General features: G+C 40.3%; 1 protein-coding gene across 2 annotated transcripts in view; it reads left to right on the top strand.

The window, feature by feature from the left end:
* The window catches only part of PRKD3 (protein kinase D3), an 87,243-nt gene that overhangs the window by 64,746 nt on the left and 2,968 nt on the right, over positions 1-19,529 (top strand). For both annotated transcript variants that reach the window (XR_009615611.3, XM_060652538.3), the window contains exons 12-18: positions 940-992; positions 5,264-5,336; positions 6,394-6,500; positions 12,869-13,030; positions 13,265-13,363; positions 16,061-16,328; positions 18,461-18,546. Coding sequence is in view for 1 of the 2 variants with exons in the window: in XM_060652538.3 (XP_060508521.1) it covers positions 940-992; positions 5,264-5,336; positions 6,394-6,500; positions 12,869-13,030; positions 13,265-13,363; positions 16,061-16,328; positions 18,461-18,546 (848 nt within the window). In the remaining variant the exon portion in view is untranslated. The remainder of the gene's footprint in view (positions 1-939; positions 993-5,263; positions 5,337-6,393; positions 6,501-12,868; positions 13,031-13,264; positions 13,364-16,060; positions 16,329-18,460; positions 18,547-19,529) is intronic.

Raw genomic sequence — 19,529 nt, 5'->3', positions numbered from 1 at the left:
CTTGTAACGCCCCCCCCCCCCCCTTATTCCTGATCCTATACCTCCTCCTTCAGAAGACCATTATGAACAATTTGGTGTATATTTCTTGCTTTAGGGAGAAGGGAAGCTTATGCTATCTGTGCTGTATTGTTATATTTTATTTTTGTAGAAAAGTGTGGTCATACTCTGTGTTCTTTTTGGAACTGGCTTTTATCCACTATTTAATATATATCAGATATATTTCAATGCTAGTATATGTAGATTTGTCTAATTTTTAATTTTAATTATTTTTTAATTTTTAAAAAAGTTTTTGTAATGTTTGTTTTTGAGAGAGAGACAGAGACAGAGCATGATGGGAGGGGGCAGAAAGAGAGGGAGACAGAATCTGAAGCAGGCTGTCAGCCCAGAGCCTGACACAGGGCTTGAACTCATGAACCACGAGATCATGACCTGAGCCAAAGTCAGACATTTAACCGACTGAAGCACCCAGGCACCCCAAATTTTCTTATTACTAAAGTAATGCATGCTTTTTATGTTTTAGAAAATGAAGGCAGTATAGAAGTGTATAAAGAGCAGGCTTTGTTCCCCAACCCTACTTCTCTCACTCATCGGAAGTATCATTTTCTTCATCAAATGCTGCTACTACCTTACAACTTGCCTTTCTAACTTAATATGCTGTGGAGAGCATTCTAACTCAGTATTATAGCTGTACACCATTAAATGTTTAGATAGGATTTCTTTGTGTGGATGTTTCATGTTTTATTTAACCAGTTTCCTGTTACTGGGTTAGTATTGTGTGTGTGGATAAATTTTTTTAAGGAACATAATTAGCCAATTTTTAATTCAGCCAGTTTATAAAACTTAATGTACTGTGGGCACTTGCATGTCAGCAGATGTTAATATTATTAAGTCCTATAACAATTTTGTTCTTTGCTCATACATCGTTCTTCTGTTTTACAGAAGATTTATCTACTAGTATCTCTGTATCTAACTGTCAGATCCAGGAAAATGTGGTAAGTAAAAATTGAAAATTATAGCTAAGATATGCAAATTGGATAATTAAAATAGGTAAATGAAGATGTGAAAATCAGTGCAAGAGATAAAAAACAAACTCTTAAACACAGCAAACTGGTGGTTGCCAGAGAGGAAGTGAATGGGGGGGTGGGGAAATAGAGGGGATTAAGAATGCATTTATCCTGATGAGCACTGAGAAACATATAGAACTGTTGAAACTAACACTGTATGCTAATTATACTTGAATTAAAAAAAAAAATATGGGGCGCCTGGGTGGCTCAGTCGGTTAAGCATCCAACTTCGGCTCGGGCCATGATCTCGCGGTTTGTGGGTTCGAGCCCCACGTTGGGCTCTGTGCTGGCAGCTGGAGCCGGGAGCCTGCTTTGGATTCTGTGTCTCCCTGTGTCTCGGCCCCTCCCCCGTTCATGCTCTGTCTCTCTCTGTCTCTCAATAATAAATAAACGTTAAAGAAAATTCAAAAAAATAATTCTTAGGCCAAAGTATTGACCAGTTGGCCTAAAGACACCAGGCAGGCTAGACTTCAGGGCTGATAACTTCTTTAAGGAATTCTGCCTTATGAAGGAAAGTGTGGCAGATTTTTTTAACTGTGAAAATAAAGTTAACTTTTTCATAAGTGTTAGTAGACTATTACATAGTGACAGACTAGTTCAAAGAGAAGGGAGAGACCACTTCTTGCTGGGTCAGCAGAGAAAGCTTCCTACAAGAAGTGAATCCTGAGTTGTGCCCAAGTGGATGGAAAGGGATTTTACTCAAGGGCTGAGAGGGTGAGGGCAGGGAATACTACTTCATACAAGACAGGGACCAGGATGGCACATAGAGAGAAGCAGGACATACAGGACTTGTAAGGAATAGTGAATAGGTTCAGTTTGGCTGGTATATATATGTAGGTATGTGCTGAGGATTGTAACAGGGGTCAGCAAACTTTTTTTTTTTTTTTAAACATTTATTTATTTTTGAGACAGAGAGCATGAACAGGGGAGGGTCAGAGAAAGAGGGAGACACAGAATCTGAAATAGGCTCCAGGCTCTGAGCTGTCAGCACAGAGCCCGACGCGGGGCTCGAACCCACAGACCGCGAGATCGTGACCTGAGGCGAAGTCGGACGCTTAACCGACTGAGCCACCCAGGCGCCCCAGCAAACTTTCTATAAAGGGATAGATAGTAAATATCTTAGGCTTTGTGGACCACACCCAATTACTTGATTCTGCCATGGTAGTGAGAAAGCAGCCTTAGTACAGAAAGGAATGAGCATGGCTGCGTTCCAATAAACCTGCATTTATGGACCCTTGATTTTGAACTTTATGTCACTTTCATGTGTCGAAAGATACCATTATTTTCTCTTTTTAAAAAAATGTAAAATCTGTTCTTTGATCAGGAGTCTGTACAAAAAGACCCAGCAGACCTACCAACTAGTTTGCCAACCATGGATTAGAAAGAAAAAAGGCTAGAAAAAGAAGTCATAAAATATTTCGTTGACTATATATAAATTTCTCTGATAAAAATCTCTCACCATCTTCCACCTGGGGCATCCAGCTGTTCTAGCTCTTAGCATATAAATGTTGCCTATTCTAGGATTGCGGTGAAGACACGTTATCCATTGGCGCTATGGGAAATAGAGGGTCTCAAGGAGATGTAATCTGTGTATCTCTTGTTGTAGTGGCAGGTACGAGAGATACCAGATTCTCGGGGAGGGAAGGAGGAGTAACAAGAACGTGAGGTCACTAACTTTGAAGGAGCTTGAGGGACATGCACATTCATAGCTGAAAGGGGGAAAGGTTTAGAGCTGATCTTTGTGAAAAAACCTTTTCTGGCAGCTATTATTTGAATAGCACATGTCCCCTCATCTAATTTGATTAGAACCAAAATTTGGTTGGTTAAACAAAAAGTTGATTAAAGTTAGGAAGCATATAAAAATGATTCTTACAAACCTTAAAATTTTCATGATAACTTAAAACATACCTATGTACATTCATTTGCTGTTGTCAGAGGACTGAGATTCTTATGGGTCTGCTAAGCAGACTTGCACTTTGTCTTTCTTGTGTCAGTCACATCTGTAATGCAGTTCCAATGCTAACCACCCAGATTTCGTGCAGACTTCACAGACTAAGGGTACAGTTCCCAAAAGGCTGCCCGCACTTGAGACACCAGCCACAAGTGCAGGGGTCTCCAGGTCACCCGTACTTCTGACCAACTGGCTACAAATCCAGAGGATTCCCACGAACCCACACTGAGGTTCAATAATTCACTAGAATGACTCTGAGAGCGCAGGAAAGCTCTGGACTTCTGATTACAGCTTAAGTATAAAAATCGGGACCAGCCAACTAAAGACACCTAGGGTGCGGTTTGGGAGGGTTCTGAATGTAGAGCTTCTGCGTTCTCTTGCTGAAGTCCGGGTATGCAACCCTTCCAGCACATAGATGTGTCACCAGCCCCGAGCGTTACCTGGATTGTGGTGTCCAGAGGTTTTTTTTGAGTTTCATTAAGTATGATTGACTGAATCGTTGGCTACATGATTGAACTCAATCTCCTGCCCCCTCGTGTCCTCCCCTGAGTTTGGACTGTTCAAAGCCCCAACCCTCTAATCACGTGGTTAGTCTTTCCAGTGATATTTCCTCATCCTAAGTCATCTTGTTAGCTTAACACAGGTGTGATCCAAAGGGCTCATGTATTACATGAATGAGATATTCCTGTGACTTGGGAAATTCCCAGGATTTAAGAGTCTCTCTCTGAGAAACCAGGGAAAGAGGCCAGTCAAATTCTTATTATACAACACCCATAATATCTATAATTTCCTATTTTTGTTTCTTTAAAGTAGAGCCAGGGATACTTGTGAAATATTCTGAGAACAGAATCCGCACTCCCCCAATCTGGAGTTTGTAAAACTCCTTAGTTTTCATAGAAATCTTGTGTGTTTCATTGACTTATCAAATATATTTATATTTAATTTTGTGTAATCTATAACAAGTACATTTGGCAAAATGGTTTGGGGAATAAATTCAGTTTTAAGAGCTACTCATTGGGATACCGGCCACAAGCATTTTGTTAGGCTGTGGTAGACATCGGTCAATATATGCTTTTCAGAGGGAATGGAGAGTGTAGGTTATTCTGGTGAGTTAGTAAAAGAAAAGGTGTTAGGATAGCCTCTAATGTAGTACTTATTTGACCCTGATATGGCCTGAATTCCTTATCTTTTTAATAGATTTTTCTGCTTCCCAAATACATCATAAGGCTCTTAACCAGGTCTCTTCCACAAATTAGCTACCTTTTGCAGAGCCCTGTGTACAGTTAGGGTTCAATAAATGTTGATGATAATCATAAAATCATAGGCATTTTTTAAATTAGGAGGAACCTAGGGATGTAGACCAATACTTTTTTTTACAGATGAGAAAACGTCCCAGGGGAGTCAACAATTTAAGATTATCTAATTAAAACAAATTAGGAAATCAGATTATGGAATTAGTGATTTTTATATGCTAAGCACTGGACTTGACACTTTGTAGATATCTTTATTTAATTTGCTTAAAAATCCAGTGAAATAGGTGTTACTATATTCCCTTTACCAATTGAGAAAATTGAGGCCTATGTGATTCTATTTGAGTTACTACCGTGAGACAGGCACTGGCTGGGAATGTAAGAGCCACGGAGATCGAGCCCCTGACTTCATGCAGACTGGCACAGACCCCAAACAAAAGGGAGACCGGGATCGAAGAGCTGTGGAGAGGACTGGGGATTGCCCTCCCAAGAATATTCCGACAGCAGCAACCACCACCAAGAGAGAGCGGGGCAGGGGAGAAGATTGGGGAGTGGCTCTCACTGACAGACTTTCTCACACATACGCTGTCACCAGCCTTTCAAAGTTAGCCTAATTTCGATAATATGAACCTTGTGAGTTTTTCTCTCAAATCAAAGATAGCAAATTTCTTTGATGGTGAAATAAGTAAAATACTGTTCTTAATTTTTTATGTTAATTTACTGTTTATAGATGATTACTTAATAAATGCATGATTTCTTTTATTCAAGGCATTTTCCCCCCCAAAGATCTTGCTGAATATATTTTACTTGCATATTAAGAGTCATAGTATTAAAACTGGGCTTTTCTAGGACATGGGAAGTCTATATTCATAAAATGTTTGCTATGAAAATTAGCTGCCTCATAAAAATAAAAATGTGTTTAAGTGTTAGAATGAAGAGTTAGAGATGCTGACCATGTTTCATAGGGCAAATAATGCTGCTTACTCCTTCCCAAATAGGACATTAGTACTGTTTACCAGATCTTTGCCGATGAGGTGCTTGGTTCAGGCCAGTTTGGCATCGTCTATGGAGGTGAGTGACTGCAGCCTGCTGCATATTATACGTACTCCAGAAAATTGTGAAATTTGAAAACCTCTGCTAGCTGTTACGTCTTGTCACAATTTTGTCCAGTGGCTTGTTTCTGCAGGGTTGACTTGCATTCTTTCAGCTAAGCCCTTTTCACTGTAACTGAGTATTCATTCTTCATTTCAACCGCAGACTTTACAAAGTAACAAAGAATCAGGAAATTAGTTCCACAGTAGTCTTACTTTATCTCTTGTAGCATAAAGATGTTTGTGAGGGAAAAATCAATGGCTCAGAGCTTTGTTGGGCTGCGTGTGAGCTTGTTTATTGGAGGTTATGCCCTACTGGATGTCCAACACAAATGGCCCCGTTCATCTGCTGTTGGCATGAATGTTATATCACGTCTGAGGACCTGAGATCTCACTGTGACTTATGATATTGGCAGAGTCATTTAAGCTCACCGTGCCTTTGTATCTTCATCTGTTGAATGGAGTTAATAAACCTTTACCTGCATAGTTCACAGGGTTGTTAATTAAACCTAATTGTACATAAAAGTACTTTTATGAGCTATGATCCGAGGTATAAAAGGAAGGTAATGTTAAATCCTAGTCCTCACTTGCTGGCACTGTTTAAGTAGTCTCCTCCTCGGCCTTTCTGCCTCCAGGCTTGCTCTCAAGTGTGGTTAAATAACTTTGTACTGACTCAGTGAACCTAGTAAAATTAATTCATTGATACAGTGTTTCTATCTTGACAGTCTCTGAAGACTAAGAGTAGTTAACTAATAAGGTAGATTATTTTTCAGCACCCAAGTTCATTCAAATTTCCTGCTGTTTTGAGTAATGAAGCTGTCATTAGGGACAGCTACTATTAAGGGAAAACAATTTACTTCTTAAAATTAAAGGTGAGTGAAGGAGAACAAAATCAGCCAAAGAAAAGAAATATAAGAGTAAATACATATCAGTTTTGGTCTGTGGACAACTTCCTGATAAAGCTTTTATGTTGTAGATGAGCTGACAGTTTGCTGCTTCTTACTTTTCTATACTTTTTTTTTTTTTTTTTTAAATAGGAAAACACAGAAAGACTGGAAGGGATGTGGCTATTAAAGTAATTGATAAGATGAGATTCCCCACAAAACAGGAAAGTCAACTCCGTAATGAAGTGGCTATTTTACAGGTAAAGAACAAAAAACCAAGTTGCTTTGTATTGGTTTTAATTTTGATTTATGAGTTTTTAAATACAGGTCTGTTTACTGTGCTGATAAGAATAAGGCTTGTTTTCTGTTTTGTTTTCATATTATGCCCTTTTGGCTTAGTGAGAGGTTGGTGGACATCTGCATTAAATCCTTAAGTCTTTTTTTTATTTTTTATTTTTTAAAGGAAAAATTAAGTTACAGTAACCTAGGAGTTACAAGAACTGCCGTTATGGTAGTAGTTTGTTTAGAACACATTTCATAAGTAAAATCTTAACAACAAAACTCTTAATTCGTCTCTCCAGAAGCTCAAAACACTTGATAGTTCTGTATCACCACATTTGATTAGGAGATCAGTGCTATACCCGTTCAGTTCTCACAGATGATCTGCTTGATGATTATAGCAATTGCTATAAAAAAAAAAAAAAAAAGTCTGCTTAAAAATTGTGGACTTTTTAACAGTAGCATTTGCTATTTTATTAATTCACAACTCCAAAGATTTAATTTTATAATGGTTTAGTCCACTAAGGTGTATTTTTAAAGATACACTGACAATGACTTAACTCCCATAAAATAAATTACTGTCTTCTTATTTTCATGTAACATTTTTACCTCTTTTGGGGGTCATCTAGATGACTAAAATGTAGCTTTATCTTTATTTTTATGAATATCCTAAATCATTTATAATATGCAAATATCTATTTACTGTGTAGCTTTTGCATAATATTTAAGAAATCATGGTGATACAATAGTTAATGCTGTCAGAGCCCCCATTTGCTTGTGGGTGAAGTTCAAGAAGATAGTCTACTGAACTTAGGCTTCCTTGAAGAAGCAGGTAAGAAATGTATAAACAAAGGATTAATTTTACATGTATTACATTATCAATTACTAGCAGTAATGTTTGCCTCACTTCTTTTTCAGAGGCGTGATAATCAAAAGATTATGATCAACAAGCTACCTGTGGTCCTTTCAAGTTGCTTCCTCCTATAAAACTACCTTCATACAGAATATTAATAGCATTCAGACTATATTAGGATATGGTTAGAAATCTTTTTCACATCTAATTTTGGAATCTTGCTCATTGTCCAACTAGTATGCAAAAAAAAAAACAAAAAACCATTAAGGATATATATTTTTTAAGGTTTTTTTTTTTTAATGTTTATTTACTTTTGAGAGAGAGACAGAGCGTGAGCAGGGGAGGGGCACAGAGCGAGGGAGACCCAGAATCTGAAGCAGGCTCCAGGCTCTGAGCTGTCAGCACAGAGCCTGACGTGGGACTTGAACTCACGGACAGTGAGATCATGACCTGAGTTGGACACCCAACTGACTGAGCCACCCAGGTGCTCCAAGGATATATTCTTAAGACTTGATTCATCCTTGTCGCTTTGATCACGAACGCATCTTTGAATTAAACACTGAAGCTTTTTTTCGCCATGTTATGAACTGTGGCTCATAATAGCTCAATTTAGGGGTTTCCAGGTAATGCACAGTGCAAAAGCTGTATTCTGTCCTTCTGGGTTTTTTCATTGATACTGTCCTATGGGGAATACAGTTAAGTGATTATAGTATGTCTCCAAATATACTATTTTCATCTTAAATTTAATACCATATTCTTTGTTATAGATTCTGTTCAAATCGTATGTCGTGAATGGCTTACTTTGTGCCAGAAACTAAACTTAATTAACATCACCCAGCAGGAAGAAGACAGGTTCAGAGTGTGAATCTAAGTCTGTCTCCACACCACATGCTCTTTCTTCTCTGCCACATTGGATCTCCTGCGTGTGTGTGTGTGTAAAATTGTGACTTCAGTTTCTTTGCAGTGTGTAAGTTCAGCGAATGTTGAGTGTGAGGACCAGCTTTAGGCTACTTTATATTTGAATTACAGTTCTCTTAGAACAATGTGAATATGGTAAATACATTTTTTTAAAGCAGACTTCTTTCAGAGAGTAACTCATTTGCTGAAATTCATTCCACAAGATTTGGTTGTATGAGCATTTCAGCGAGACCCTTCCACACGGGTCACGAGGCACTTACTGTACTCGGTCACTCGCTCCACCCTTTGGTTCCCGCCTCCCCTGGCAGCCCGGTCATCCTTACTTTCCAGTCACGGCCCCTGATTCTTCTTGTATGTAGTCCTCCTTAAACAAATCTAAAGGTCTGGGTGAACGCAGCCTGGTAGTTGATCCTGGTACTGTAAGTCCCCTGCAGCTCCACTGACAGCCGTAGTTTTTCTTCCCCATGTCCTCATCTTTTTTTCTTTTTTATGAATTTTTTTTAATGTTTTTATTTATTTTTGGGACAGAGACAGCATGAGCAGGGGAGGGGGCAGAGAGAGAGGGAGACACAGAATCTGAAGTAGGCTCCAGGCTCTGAGCTGTAAGCACAGAGCCCAACGTGGGGCTCAAACTCACAGACTGTGAGATCGTGACCTGAGCTGAAGTTGGACACTTAACTGACTGAGCCGCCCAGGCGCCCACCGTGTCCTCATCTTTATAAAGAGAGGATGGGGTGAAGACCAGGCATATTATTGAGACCATACTTTTGGCCTTTCCAATGGCAGAGAGAGACAATTATAGAATCATTGACTTAGGAGTGACCTTACAGTTTACCCAGGAACATCCAGCCTCTCTCTTGAGTGCCTGGTGATAAGCTCTGTATTTCTATCAATTTAATAGAAATGAGAACGTGACATTTTTGGACATCTGCACATATTCTATTCAGCTAAATCAAAATCTCTTTAAAAAGGTTCCATCATAGACACCACACTCAACACATTGAGTCTCTTTTCCAGATGGTGGCCACACTGTCATTCTGTTCCTCAAACTTGCCAGATATGGTCCTGCCTCAAGGACTTTGCTTAAGCTATTCCCTGTGCCTAGAATGCTGGCACGCCCCATATCTGCATGGCATATTCCTTTATCTCCTTCAAGACTTTGCCCAGATGTTATTTCCTCGTGAGGCCCTTGCATTCCGTTCAGCATTATCCACCCATCTACCCCCAGCGCCCCTTCCTCTTCTTTCCATAGCATTTACCACCTTCACACTGGGTCATTTACTAGTTTATTACCTAGTGTCTACCCAACCTTGCTAGAATTAATAAGCTCAGTGAGATGAGACATATTTGTCAATTTTGTGTACTCATGAATCCAGACTACCAGCATAGTCCTGGCACATAGCAAATACTCATTTAATATTTATTGAATAAATGTGTTTATGTGGGGAATTAACCCATAACACATTGTTAAAATTTTGAATGGAAGCGTGGAATGGTTTCACTTGTATAGTTCCTTAAGGTAATGTGTTACTTTGTAGATGGGTACAAGCGGTTATGCAGAGAAAAGGTCCATACCTACGTAAACTGTTAACACGGCCACATCTGGGGAGCGGGTTGTGGGGCAGGAAGGAAACGGAGGATTTTTACCTTTGTTTCATGGGGATAAGGTAATATAAAATGTCTTTTGCCCCTGCCTGAAGAGGGTAGGTATAGAGTAGTAATGGGGGAAAATGTGTGGCACTCTCACGGCTACTGTGTTAATGGGAAAATGTCATCAGAAACTTCAGAGAGAAATTTCTGGTTATACGCTGTGGTATAAATTCAGCATTTCCCCCACCTCTTCTTGGAAATTACCCAAAAGCTACAAGAAAAATGATAAACAGAAATGTATACTGTGTCTTTAATAAAAATAGAAGAGAGTTCAGACCTACAAAATAGGTAGGAGTTTTCCAGAAACACTGCAGGGGGAGCCAGGGGTGCGTGCAGGAAGAGGGGCCGCAGTCAGAGCAGGTTTTGCTGGCTCTTTCTGACCTCTCCAGTCGTGATATCCTCTCCAGGTCCCTCCTCAAATAGAAGGCCAAGGGGGTCATGATCTGGTAAGATTTAATTCAAGGGAAAACAGTAAGTGAATTGAAGAAGGGCACTTTGACAGTGGAAGAATGCAGATCACAGCAGATTAACAGTGGCAAGATTTATAAAAGGAAACTAGAGCCAGGGAGGAACTGGCAAGCACTTAGTGGTCCTGGCAGATGAAGTAGCCAAAACTAACAATGTAGAAGGCCTAAACAGTAGAAGCTAATCTAACCACTTGATACTGACATCTGTGTCCCCAAAACAGGGAACAAAGAATACCTCATTAATTCAAAAAAGCCATAGGATAGTGTTCTTTGATCCTAATGCAATAAAACTAGAAATAAATTACAAAATCAGAAAACAAAAAGCTCCCACCTCCTGAATTTTTTTTTCTTAAGTAGGCTCCACGGCCTGCGCAAAGCCCAGTGTGGGCCCGAACTCCCAACCCTGAGGTGATGACCTGAGCTGAGATCAAGAGTCAGCTGCTCAACTGACTGAGCCACCCAGGTGCCCTCTGAAACAAATTTTTTAATATCTTAATTCTTAAAGAGCAAAGTCAAGATGTCAGAGTATTTAGACAATAATCATGAAAATACTGTATATCAGCTTTTAGACTATTGCTCAGAAAAAAAAAAAAACTATAAGCTCAAGTATTTACACAAGAAAGAATGAAAATAAATGAATTAAGAATCCAACTTGAGAAGTTAGAGAATGACGGGGGCCTGGCTGGCTCAAGTGGGAGAGTGTGCGACTGACTCTTGATCTCGGGGTCGTGAGTTGAAGCCCCACATTGGGTGTAGAGATTACTTTAAAAAAAAAAAAGTTAAAGAATGAACAATAAACTTAAGGAAAGCAAAAAATAAGAAATATGACCACAAATACTGAAAAAAATGTAAACGCATTTTGAGATTTTAAGATGCTGCCGTGACCAACTTGATCAGATAAATTTGAAAACCTGGAGAAAATGATTCTCTATGAAAGTATAACTTCCCAAAACAGACTCCAGAGGAAATAGGACATCTAAACAAATAGAAGTTAAGAGACAATAATGTTACAGCGTACTTCTGGTTTTGTATGTGTATACATATGGCTTTACAGGAGAGTGGGAGACAGACAACTACAGCATGGGGACAGCCAGCCACACTACCAACCCTTAAGTTGACCAGAGTTGTGATATTCTGAGTCTTCCCCTTGCTTACCGCTATTATCACACGCATTTCACTTTTGTTTATTTATAAAGCTGTGACGCTTTATATTTTGCTACTTGGAATACCACCTCATTAAGCTGTTTTAAACTGATTAGTCAACAGTATTTATTTCGTGCTTGCTAGTCATTTTTTAAAACACCAACCATGATTCAGACATTGACCTAAAATGACTAAGACAGAGTCTCTGCTCCCAGGGAACTTCCTAGGCTACAGAGTAAGATACACATGACATAGTAGCATGGGGTAAGTATTGCTACATGGATAGACGGTGTTTGCTGGAAACTACTGCAGTCGTCCCAAAGAGAGGTGATGTGAGCTGAAATTAAAGCAGTTACAGTGGGAATTGAGAGATGGCGGCAGGTTCAAAAAACATAGAGATGGCACTCAGCCTCACATAAGCCAAAAAGAAGTTTGCCCTCTTGGCATAATTAGGTACCCATAATAAGGAAAACAGCGTAAGAAAAATAGATTTCTATAAATAAAGGATAAAAGTTAAATCACTTGGACCAATAGAGCATATTTAAAATTGAATAGGGCGAATGAAGCCATGTTATTGAAGATGTGAAAATACAAGCCGAGGAATAGATTTATGTCCAGAATAAAAAGCCATTGAATGTTTTTGAGCATGACTGACTTCTCAAATTTACTTTTGAGGAAAGTTTTTTGGGTTTTTGGGTTTTTTTTTAAACCGGTAAGATAGATTGCTTTTTTTTATTAGCAGAAACCGTATCACATTCAACTTTCTATTTCACTAGCCCTGGTAACGTAGTGGTGCTCAAGAAACCTGAGGGGATGGAGGTAGAGATGCTGAGCCCAAAAGAGGGAAGACCAAATCGAGGCGTGATTGAAGATCCGGGCTTAGACAAAAAACTACCTTAAAAACAGAACCATTTCTTGAGCAGAGATACAGCCCCAAAGAGCCACAGCTCTGCGTAATTGACCATAAAGTTTGATTGGCAGTTGGTGCCTACTCGTGGACAACATAAACGTAGAGTAGAGGCAGAAGACAAAAGATGAGAAGGTAAAGGAGTAGTAATGGACAAGGGCAATTATGTAATCAGTTAGGAGGACCTTCCTTCCCCTCAGGGCATCCACTCTCCACTCTCCACTCTCCACCACAGATCTTGGCAAATCAGAATCTGTGATGCTGTTTGCTTTAAGTGCCTGTTGCCCTGAGCTGGTTTTCTTCCCATACCATGTGTTGCATACAGTTAATCGTAGCACATTGCTAGATATTTGCATAGTAAAACCATTTCTCTACTTAAGTCGGTCATATAAACATCCTGCAACTCTTCAGAATTTGCACCATCCTGGGATTGTAAACCTGGAATGCATGTTTGAAACTCCGGAACGAGTTTTTGTAGTAATGGAAAAGCTGCATGGCGATATGTTGGAAATGATTCTGTCCAGTGAGAAAAGTCGACTTCCAGAACGAATTACTAAATTCATGGTGACACAGGTATTTTAACTCTTTTTTGAAACGAGAATACTTTAAAATGAAGAGAATTAAATAGCAGTGCTTTTTACATAAAGGGATATGGTGGGAATTATTAACCGTGGAGAACAAGTGACTAACACTTCGGTTAAATCTTGACGAACTGTGGACTTCTCCAAGTATGCCATTCGAGAGGTCAGGTGGGGGTGAACTATGATTTTTTCCAGGCACTGAAAAAACTGTTTTCTTCAATAACAGATCCTTGTTGCCTTGAGGAATCTACATTTTAAAAATATTGTGCACTGTGATTTAAAGCCAGAAAATGTGCTGCTCGCATCAGCAGAGCCATTTCCTCAGGTGAGATACTCTCGGGAACCTTGAGCGTCTGACGTTACAAAGCACCCGTATAATGAAAGGCAGTGGTGTCGGTTTGGATACATAAACATATTGACAGAAGTAATTAGCCTGTAACTGCCAGTGAGGATTAATCCTTGAATAATTTGAACTCAGAACTTATATTGTTTATTTTCATGAAGACTTTTTAGACTTCAGCAGACCTTAAGGAGTATCTTTTTTGCATGTAGACTGTTTGCAGGTCACTTCTTCTCGTGGGCAGGGAATGAAGTTAGGAGAGGCCACCTTGGTTGGTGCCTGGTGCTCAGGACAAACTCCCCATAAAATGAGGCAGAGGGGTGACCCTACGTTGGGGGGCATAGATTTTGAGGCAGGCAGCCAGCTCCTCTTCCTCTTTAGGGTACTTTATTTCAAACATTTTCACCAAAACCTATGTCAGAATTACCTTTCCCATCACTGCCATCACTCACATGCGTATCCCCTTTGTGTGTGTGTCCTGTGTGTGATGCACTGATTGTCTTACTTGGTGAAATTTCATTTCACTGAAGAGTGTTGACCTTGATCCAAAATCATTTAATAACCTACAAAATGGTTCATAAACCCAAAGTTTGAAATATTTTCTTGTGGAATATGTGTTGGCAGTGCCCATAACTATCAGCTAGACTCTCTCCTTCAAACTATTGTTTATGTAGATTTGAAACACGCACAATTAGTTGGCTACACTAAGGACAAGTAGCTGTTTCACTTGAGTCAAATACAACTCAGATCGTCTTTCAAAGAAAAAGACGTATTTTTAAAAATTACTCAACTCTTTTAAGGAGGTAATCCTATTCTTTTACAATGCCTGTGTGCTTAAAAGTGATTCCCTATCATTGTGAGGCCAAAAAAGGTTCCCTGATAGTTGGCGTGATGTTTTAAATAAAGTGCTTCCATACGTCGTTACCTCATTTGATCTTCAGAATAGTTTGGGCAAAGGACGCACACCCCTACAGTGAGGCTAAAACTCCGTCCCTCTTACCTCTGTTAGGAACAAAGGGAAAATCACATCATTTACTTGATGTGCCTTTTTGCCTAAGTGCTAGCCATGGCCACACTTTATTCAGTTGCCAAACTGCCAAGGCAACTTTTCTTTATCAAGATGTTAGCTGAAATTCGGCATCTAACAACAGAAGAGTTCATATGTCTTCGTGGTCGATAATCCTATTCTTCCAATACTCAAAGGGAATCACATTCAATAATGGCACAGAACAGTTACCATAAAAATGTGCGTGAGGGTCCATGTCCTAGAAAGCCAGCAGCATTTGAATACACCTTCATCATACACTCTCCAGGCAATGTTGGTACCGTTGGTTTGTAGAGGCCAAATCTCTTTTTTCTCAATGTATCATAATGCTTGTTGTGAAGACAGTTTATGAGGCAGGGCATTTCCTCCGGAAAGTACTTGGCATTTGCTTGTTCGGCATGGATGCATCATTAATCACCAAAATCTGAACATCACTGGAAGATGGGCAGCAGAAGTGCTCTGAGCTCTGCCAAGCTCATCACACTTCCAGAACTTTCTTCCCAAAAGGACATTGTAGTAACCGTGACTACCTTCAGACAGAACTTTTTTCAAATCTAAACATCTCACTAGTAATAATTTATTCCACAGTCACAGGAAACACCTTTGCTCCTCTTTCAAGCAGGCTCGTAGTTCTTTACTACACTCAAGTTATTTGCCAATTGACAGTATCCTTGGGAATATAGGTTCTAGGATTAAACAAAATAAAGGGTAAGTTTTAAAATATCAACTTATTTTTCATTCAGCAAACATTTACTGAGGGCCTTTATGTTTTCAGGCGCTGTGAAGTCACTGAGGATTTAAAAATGAAACCTATAATTCCTTTTCACAGAAAATTATCTCCTTTAAAGTCAGATGCTGAAAGATCAACACCCTCCATTTCATCAAAAAACTTTGTGACCAGGGGCGCCTGGGTGGCTCAGTCGGTTAAGCAGCCGACTTTGGCTCAGGTCATGATCTCACCGTTTGTGAGTTCGAGCCCCGCATCCGGCTCTGTGCTGACAGCTCAGAGCCTGGAGCCTGCTTGGCATTCTGTGTCTCCCCCTCTCTTTACCCTTCCCCTGCTCATGCTCTGTGTCTGTCTCCCAATAGTAAATAAATGTTAAAAACAGACGAACAAAACTTTGTGACCACTTACAGCACCCAGCTGGTGTTTGACATTGTGGAATCTAAAACTTCAAAGTGGTTTTTTGAAATAGGCACTAGGGAAGTTTGTCATACCATGTTGGCAGAAGATCACAGGATCATAAATGTATCTGCCTTTTGGGAAAAGCATATTTTACAATTTCCCTATCGACAATCATTTGACATTTGTGATCTGTACAGTTGGCAAGTGTGTTGAAATGATACGTATCGGGGAGCTTGGGTGGCTCAGTTGGTTAAGGGTCCAACTCTTGATTTTGGCTCAGGTTATGAGCTCACTGTTTGTGGGATCGAGCCCCACCTAGGGCTCTGCACTGACAGCGCAGAGCCTGCTTGGGATTCTCTCCCTCTCTCTGCCCTCCCCTGCTTGCTCGCTCGCTCTCAAAATAAAAAAAACATAACTTTTAAAAATGAAATGATACAGTATCATTTAGGGACAAGCATAATAGATTGACACATAGATAATAACACAAAACTAACATTTTTTTAATTTGCAGGTGAAGCTATGTGACTTTGGTTTTGCACGCATCATTGGTGAAAAGTCATTCAGGAGGTCTGTGGTGGGGACTCCAGCATACTTAGCCCCTGAAGTGCTCAGGAGCAAAGGTTACAACCGTTCTCTAGATATGTGGTCAGTGGGAGTTATCGTCTATGTGAGCCTCAGTGGCACATTTCCTTTTAATGAAGATGAAGATATAAATGACCAAATCCAAAATGCTGCGTTTATGTACCCACCAAATCCGTGGAGAGAAATTTCTGGTGAAGGTAAAAAAAAAAAAAAAAAATTATAGCTCTGTGCCCTTTAGTCTAAAAATCTTTGTGATCCCAAATCAGCCTATTTCTTCTGACTTCTCTTTTTAATTTCTCATACTCCTCTTCCAAATTCAACCAGTTACCAGTTCGTGAGCACTCTTCCTCCTGACGGTCTCATCTCTAACTTCCTTAAAGTTCCCACGCCTAGCACTAACCCAGGACCCAATTTCCTCCCTTTGAAACTACTAAAATACCTAGGGTTCTACCCGTTAGACTCTTTGACGGTGCTTCCCAGTCACCACTGCTGCCAGATCGGTCTTCAGGAAACCCTCCTTCCATCTTAACTGTGCCCTTACATCTCGGCCTCCCTTTAACCACATTGCATCTGTAGGTCTCTCAGAGATAGCCCAAGTTCACCTTCTGCCCTCCCCTCCACTGCTCCCGATCTAAAACCTAGCTGCTGACTCTTCTCAGCTGCTTTCTGCATTTTGCTTAGACCTTTCCTGCCTTCAGTCCCTCCTCACTATTGAAATCCTTCCAGTCCTTCAGGGACCCCTTAGCTTGTGGCTCATCTGTGAAGTCTTCCCGGAGCCCCTCCTCTGAACTGTGTAAGATCTACTTAGGCTACTAGGAGGAGATATTCTCCCTGAAGTATTCTTTCTTTTCATAATTACTTATTTTCAGAGACCTGTATTTCAGGTTCTTTATACATACAATGAATGATATAGACATTCTTCAGTTTTCAGCTCCCCTGTGGACCAATCCTAGGAGGCATGGTAACATTTGTTTTCCCTACCTGGTGAAGGTTTTTGAGCTTGCGGGCCCTGGTTCTGTACCCATCAAGAATGCCTTGGTTGGGTCTCTGTAGTTTACGGACACTGACAGGAAAGGCACACACTTCTTTGACAGCCCCGTACTGAATAGAACCCTACTGGGGAATGCCCCCACCTGGATTTAGCCAGCCTTTGGAACACGGGCCTTTTTTGTTTTCCAAAAGTACCAGACCTAATCTTGGGGATTTGACAGTCCATTAAACTGGGAAGGTTTGAGGAACAACATGTAAAGGCAGTAGCAGGCTTTCTTTGTAATGAATACCTAATTGAAGAATATAGGAGGGTCTGGGTGTTCCCAGAATCCTCTTAGAGTTCCTGGGGCAGTGTGGTCTGTAGACTTCAGAATAATCAATTGGTGAGCGTACTAAAGCAAAAACCTGTGGCTAGATCTCAGAGATTCCAGTTCCCCAGTTGGAATGACACCCAGGAATGCATTTTAATGAACACCCCAAATGACTCTGATGCACGTGGTGGACAACCATTTAAGGAACAATGGACAAAAGTTTGAAGTACTGAACCCAGGGAAGTTCATACTTAAATACTGTGGTGTGTGGAAGAGAAACAGAACTGGTATAATGGGACTCTTCCCCTTGGTTCAGCCCTGGGTCCAGGCCTTAGTGTCGGTATTTCACGCGTATCGCCATACAGGTGGAAGTCAGTATGTAGCTACATGGTGGTTTTGGTTTTGTGGTATTCCGTTTCTTCAAATAAGTGGGCAAAATAAGTATGCCAAGATCTCCCCACTCACACCAAAACACCATGAACATATTTGTATAAAACCTGTTAAGTATGCACTTTTGATGAGAAGTGATCGTGCAAGTCCGGCCACATCTGTAGAGGCAAGGCAGTGGCTTTGGCTCCCTTGCAGACCAAGCCGGGGACTAGAGAACGGTGTCACTGGAGGACAGCAACAACACGTCAGTCTGTAATCAGTTTTTTAATTCATTTGGAAATAATACTAACACTTACGTGCTAAGTAAGCACCGTCCTAAGCCCTTTATGTGTGTTATTTCATCTTCTCAATAACCTCATGTTACAGAAGAGGAAAGTGACCCTCTGGCACACGCAGTAAGTCTACACTGTTAACCTGTACTCGACACCGCCTCTGTAACAAAACAGGCACACTTCATAAAATAGGTGCTCTAAGTTCAGTGAACTAACGGGCCACTTACGTGTCAGCGGGAAGGCCATGTTCTTGAGAAAAGTCGCCCACCCTGTATTTCTGTGGCTTGAATGCCTTCCAGGCAGAGTCACGGTATGTGTGGGTGCCCCATACACCCAGTTCACCGGTTGGATTTTCTCTCCTCTTAGCAATTGACTTGATAAACAACCTCCTTCAAGTGAAGATGAGAAAGCGCTACAGTGTGGACAAATCTCTCAGCCATCCCTGGCTGCAGGTAAAAAAACAAATCTCTCCCTGGTGATCCCCATTGGAGCCATTCATTGTAATGTGTCTCACCTAATCAAACTACTCTAAGATCAACAGATTCTACACGTTTTAGAATATTGTAAGTGTTCTTCAGTGATTACTTTGTACTATGGCTGAATCTCTGGAAGGTTTGCTGTATACCATTCGCATGCAGAACTGATAGGCAGTTCAACTCCCATAAACTGAAAGCAATGATTTAGCCTTTATATAGGGCCTTTTATGCTTCATTTCCCCTTTCTGTAAAATAAGCATGTTATTTTGTCAAATAGATTTTGCTTTTAAGATGCCCACTTAAAAGATTCATATTTGCATTAATGATAGATGAAATGCCATTTAAAATGTTTGGCTCAGGGGTGCCTGGGTGGCTCAGTCGGTTGAGTATCCGACTTCGGCTCAGGTCATGATCTTGCAGTCTGTGAGTTCAAGCCCCACGTCGGGTTCTGTGCTGACAGCTCAGAGCCTGGAGCCTGCTTCGGATTCTGTGTCTCCCTCTCTCTCTGCCCCTCCCCCACTCATGCTCTGTCTCTCTGTCAAAAATAAATAAACATTTAAAAAAATAAAATAAAAATGTTTGGCTTAATTCCCCCAAAAGCTATTGCATAGATTTCTTAAAAGGAACCCCCGAGCTTCAGAGTAAAGAGAAGCTTTAGAACTACTCTAAAGGGGACTGGGGTGGAGGTTGGCAGGTAGAATTAACTTCACAACAAATGCACAGTTGCAGTGATTATTAAATTATCCTGATAGTAGATTCTAAGTACTTTCCCCTATTTTGAGGAGTAAGGTGAGGCATAAGGTCAGAATTTAGAACAGAATGTTTTAGTGATTATTATTAGCCATCTCAGAAGCCTCAGGCAGTTTTTAGTTTTAGAAACTAGTTACTTCCTTCATTAGAGACTCTAAATTTGAAAAAGTATCTTAACATTGCTAATTTAAAATATTACGAATGGAACT

This window comes from Panthera onca, chromosome A3 (genome assembly GCF_046562875.1).
Source record: "Panthera onca isolate mPanOnc1 chromosome A3, mPanOnc1 haplotype 2, whole genome shotgun sequence".
Classification (NCBI taxonomy): Eukaryota; Metazoa; Chordata; class Mammalia; order Carnivora; family Felidae; genus Panthera; species Panthera onca.
The sequence above is the reverse complement of the archived record's forward strand: the minus strand, read 5'-3'. Positions and strand labels throughout refer to the sequence as shown.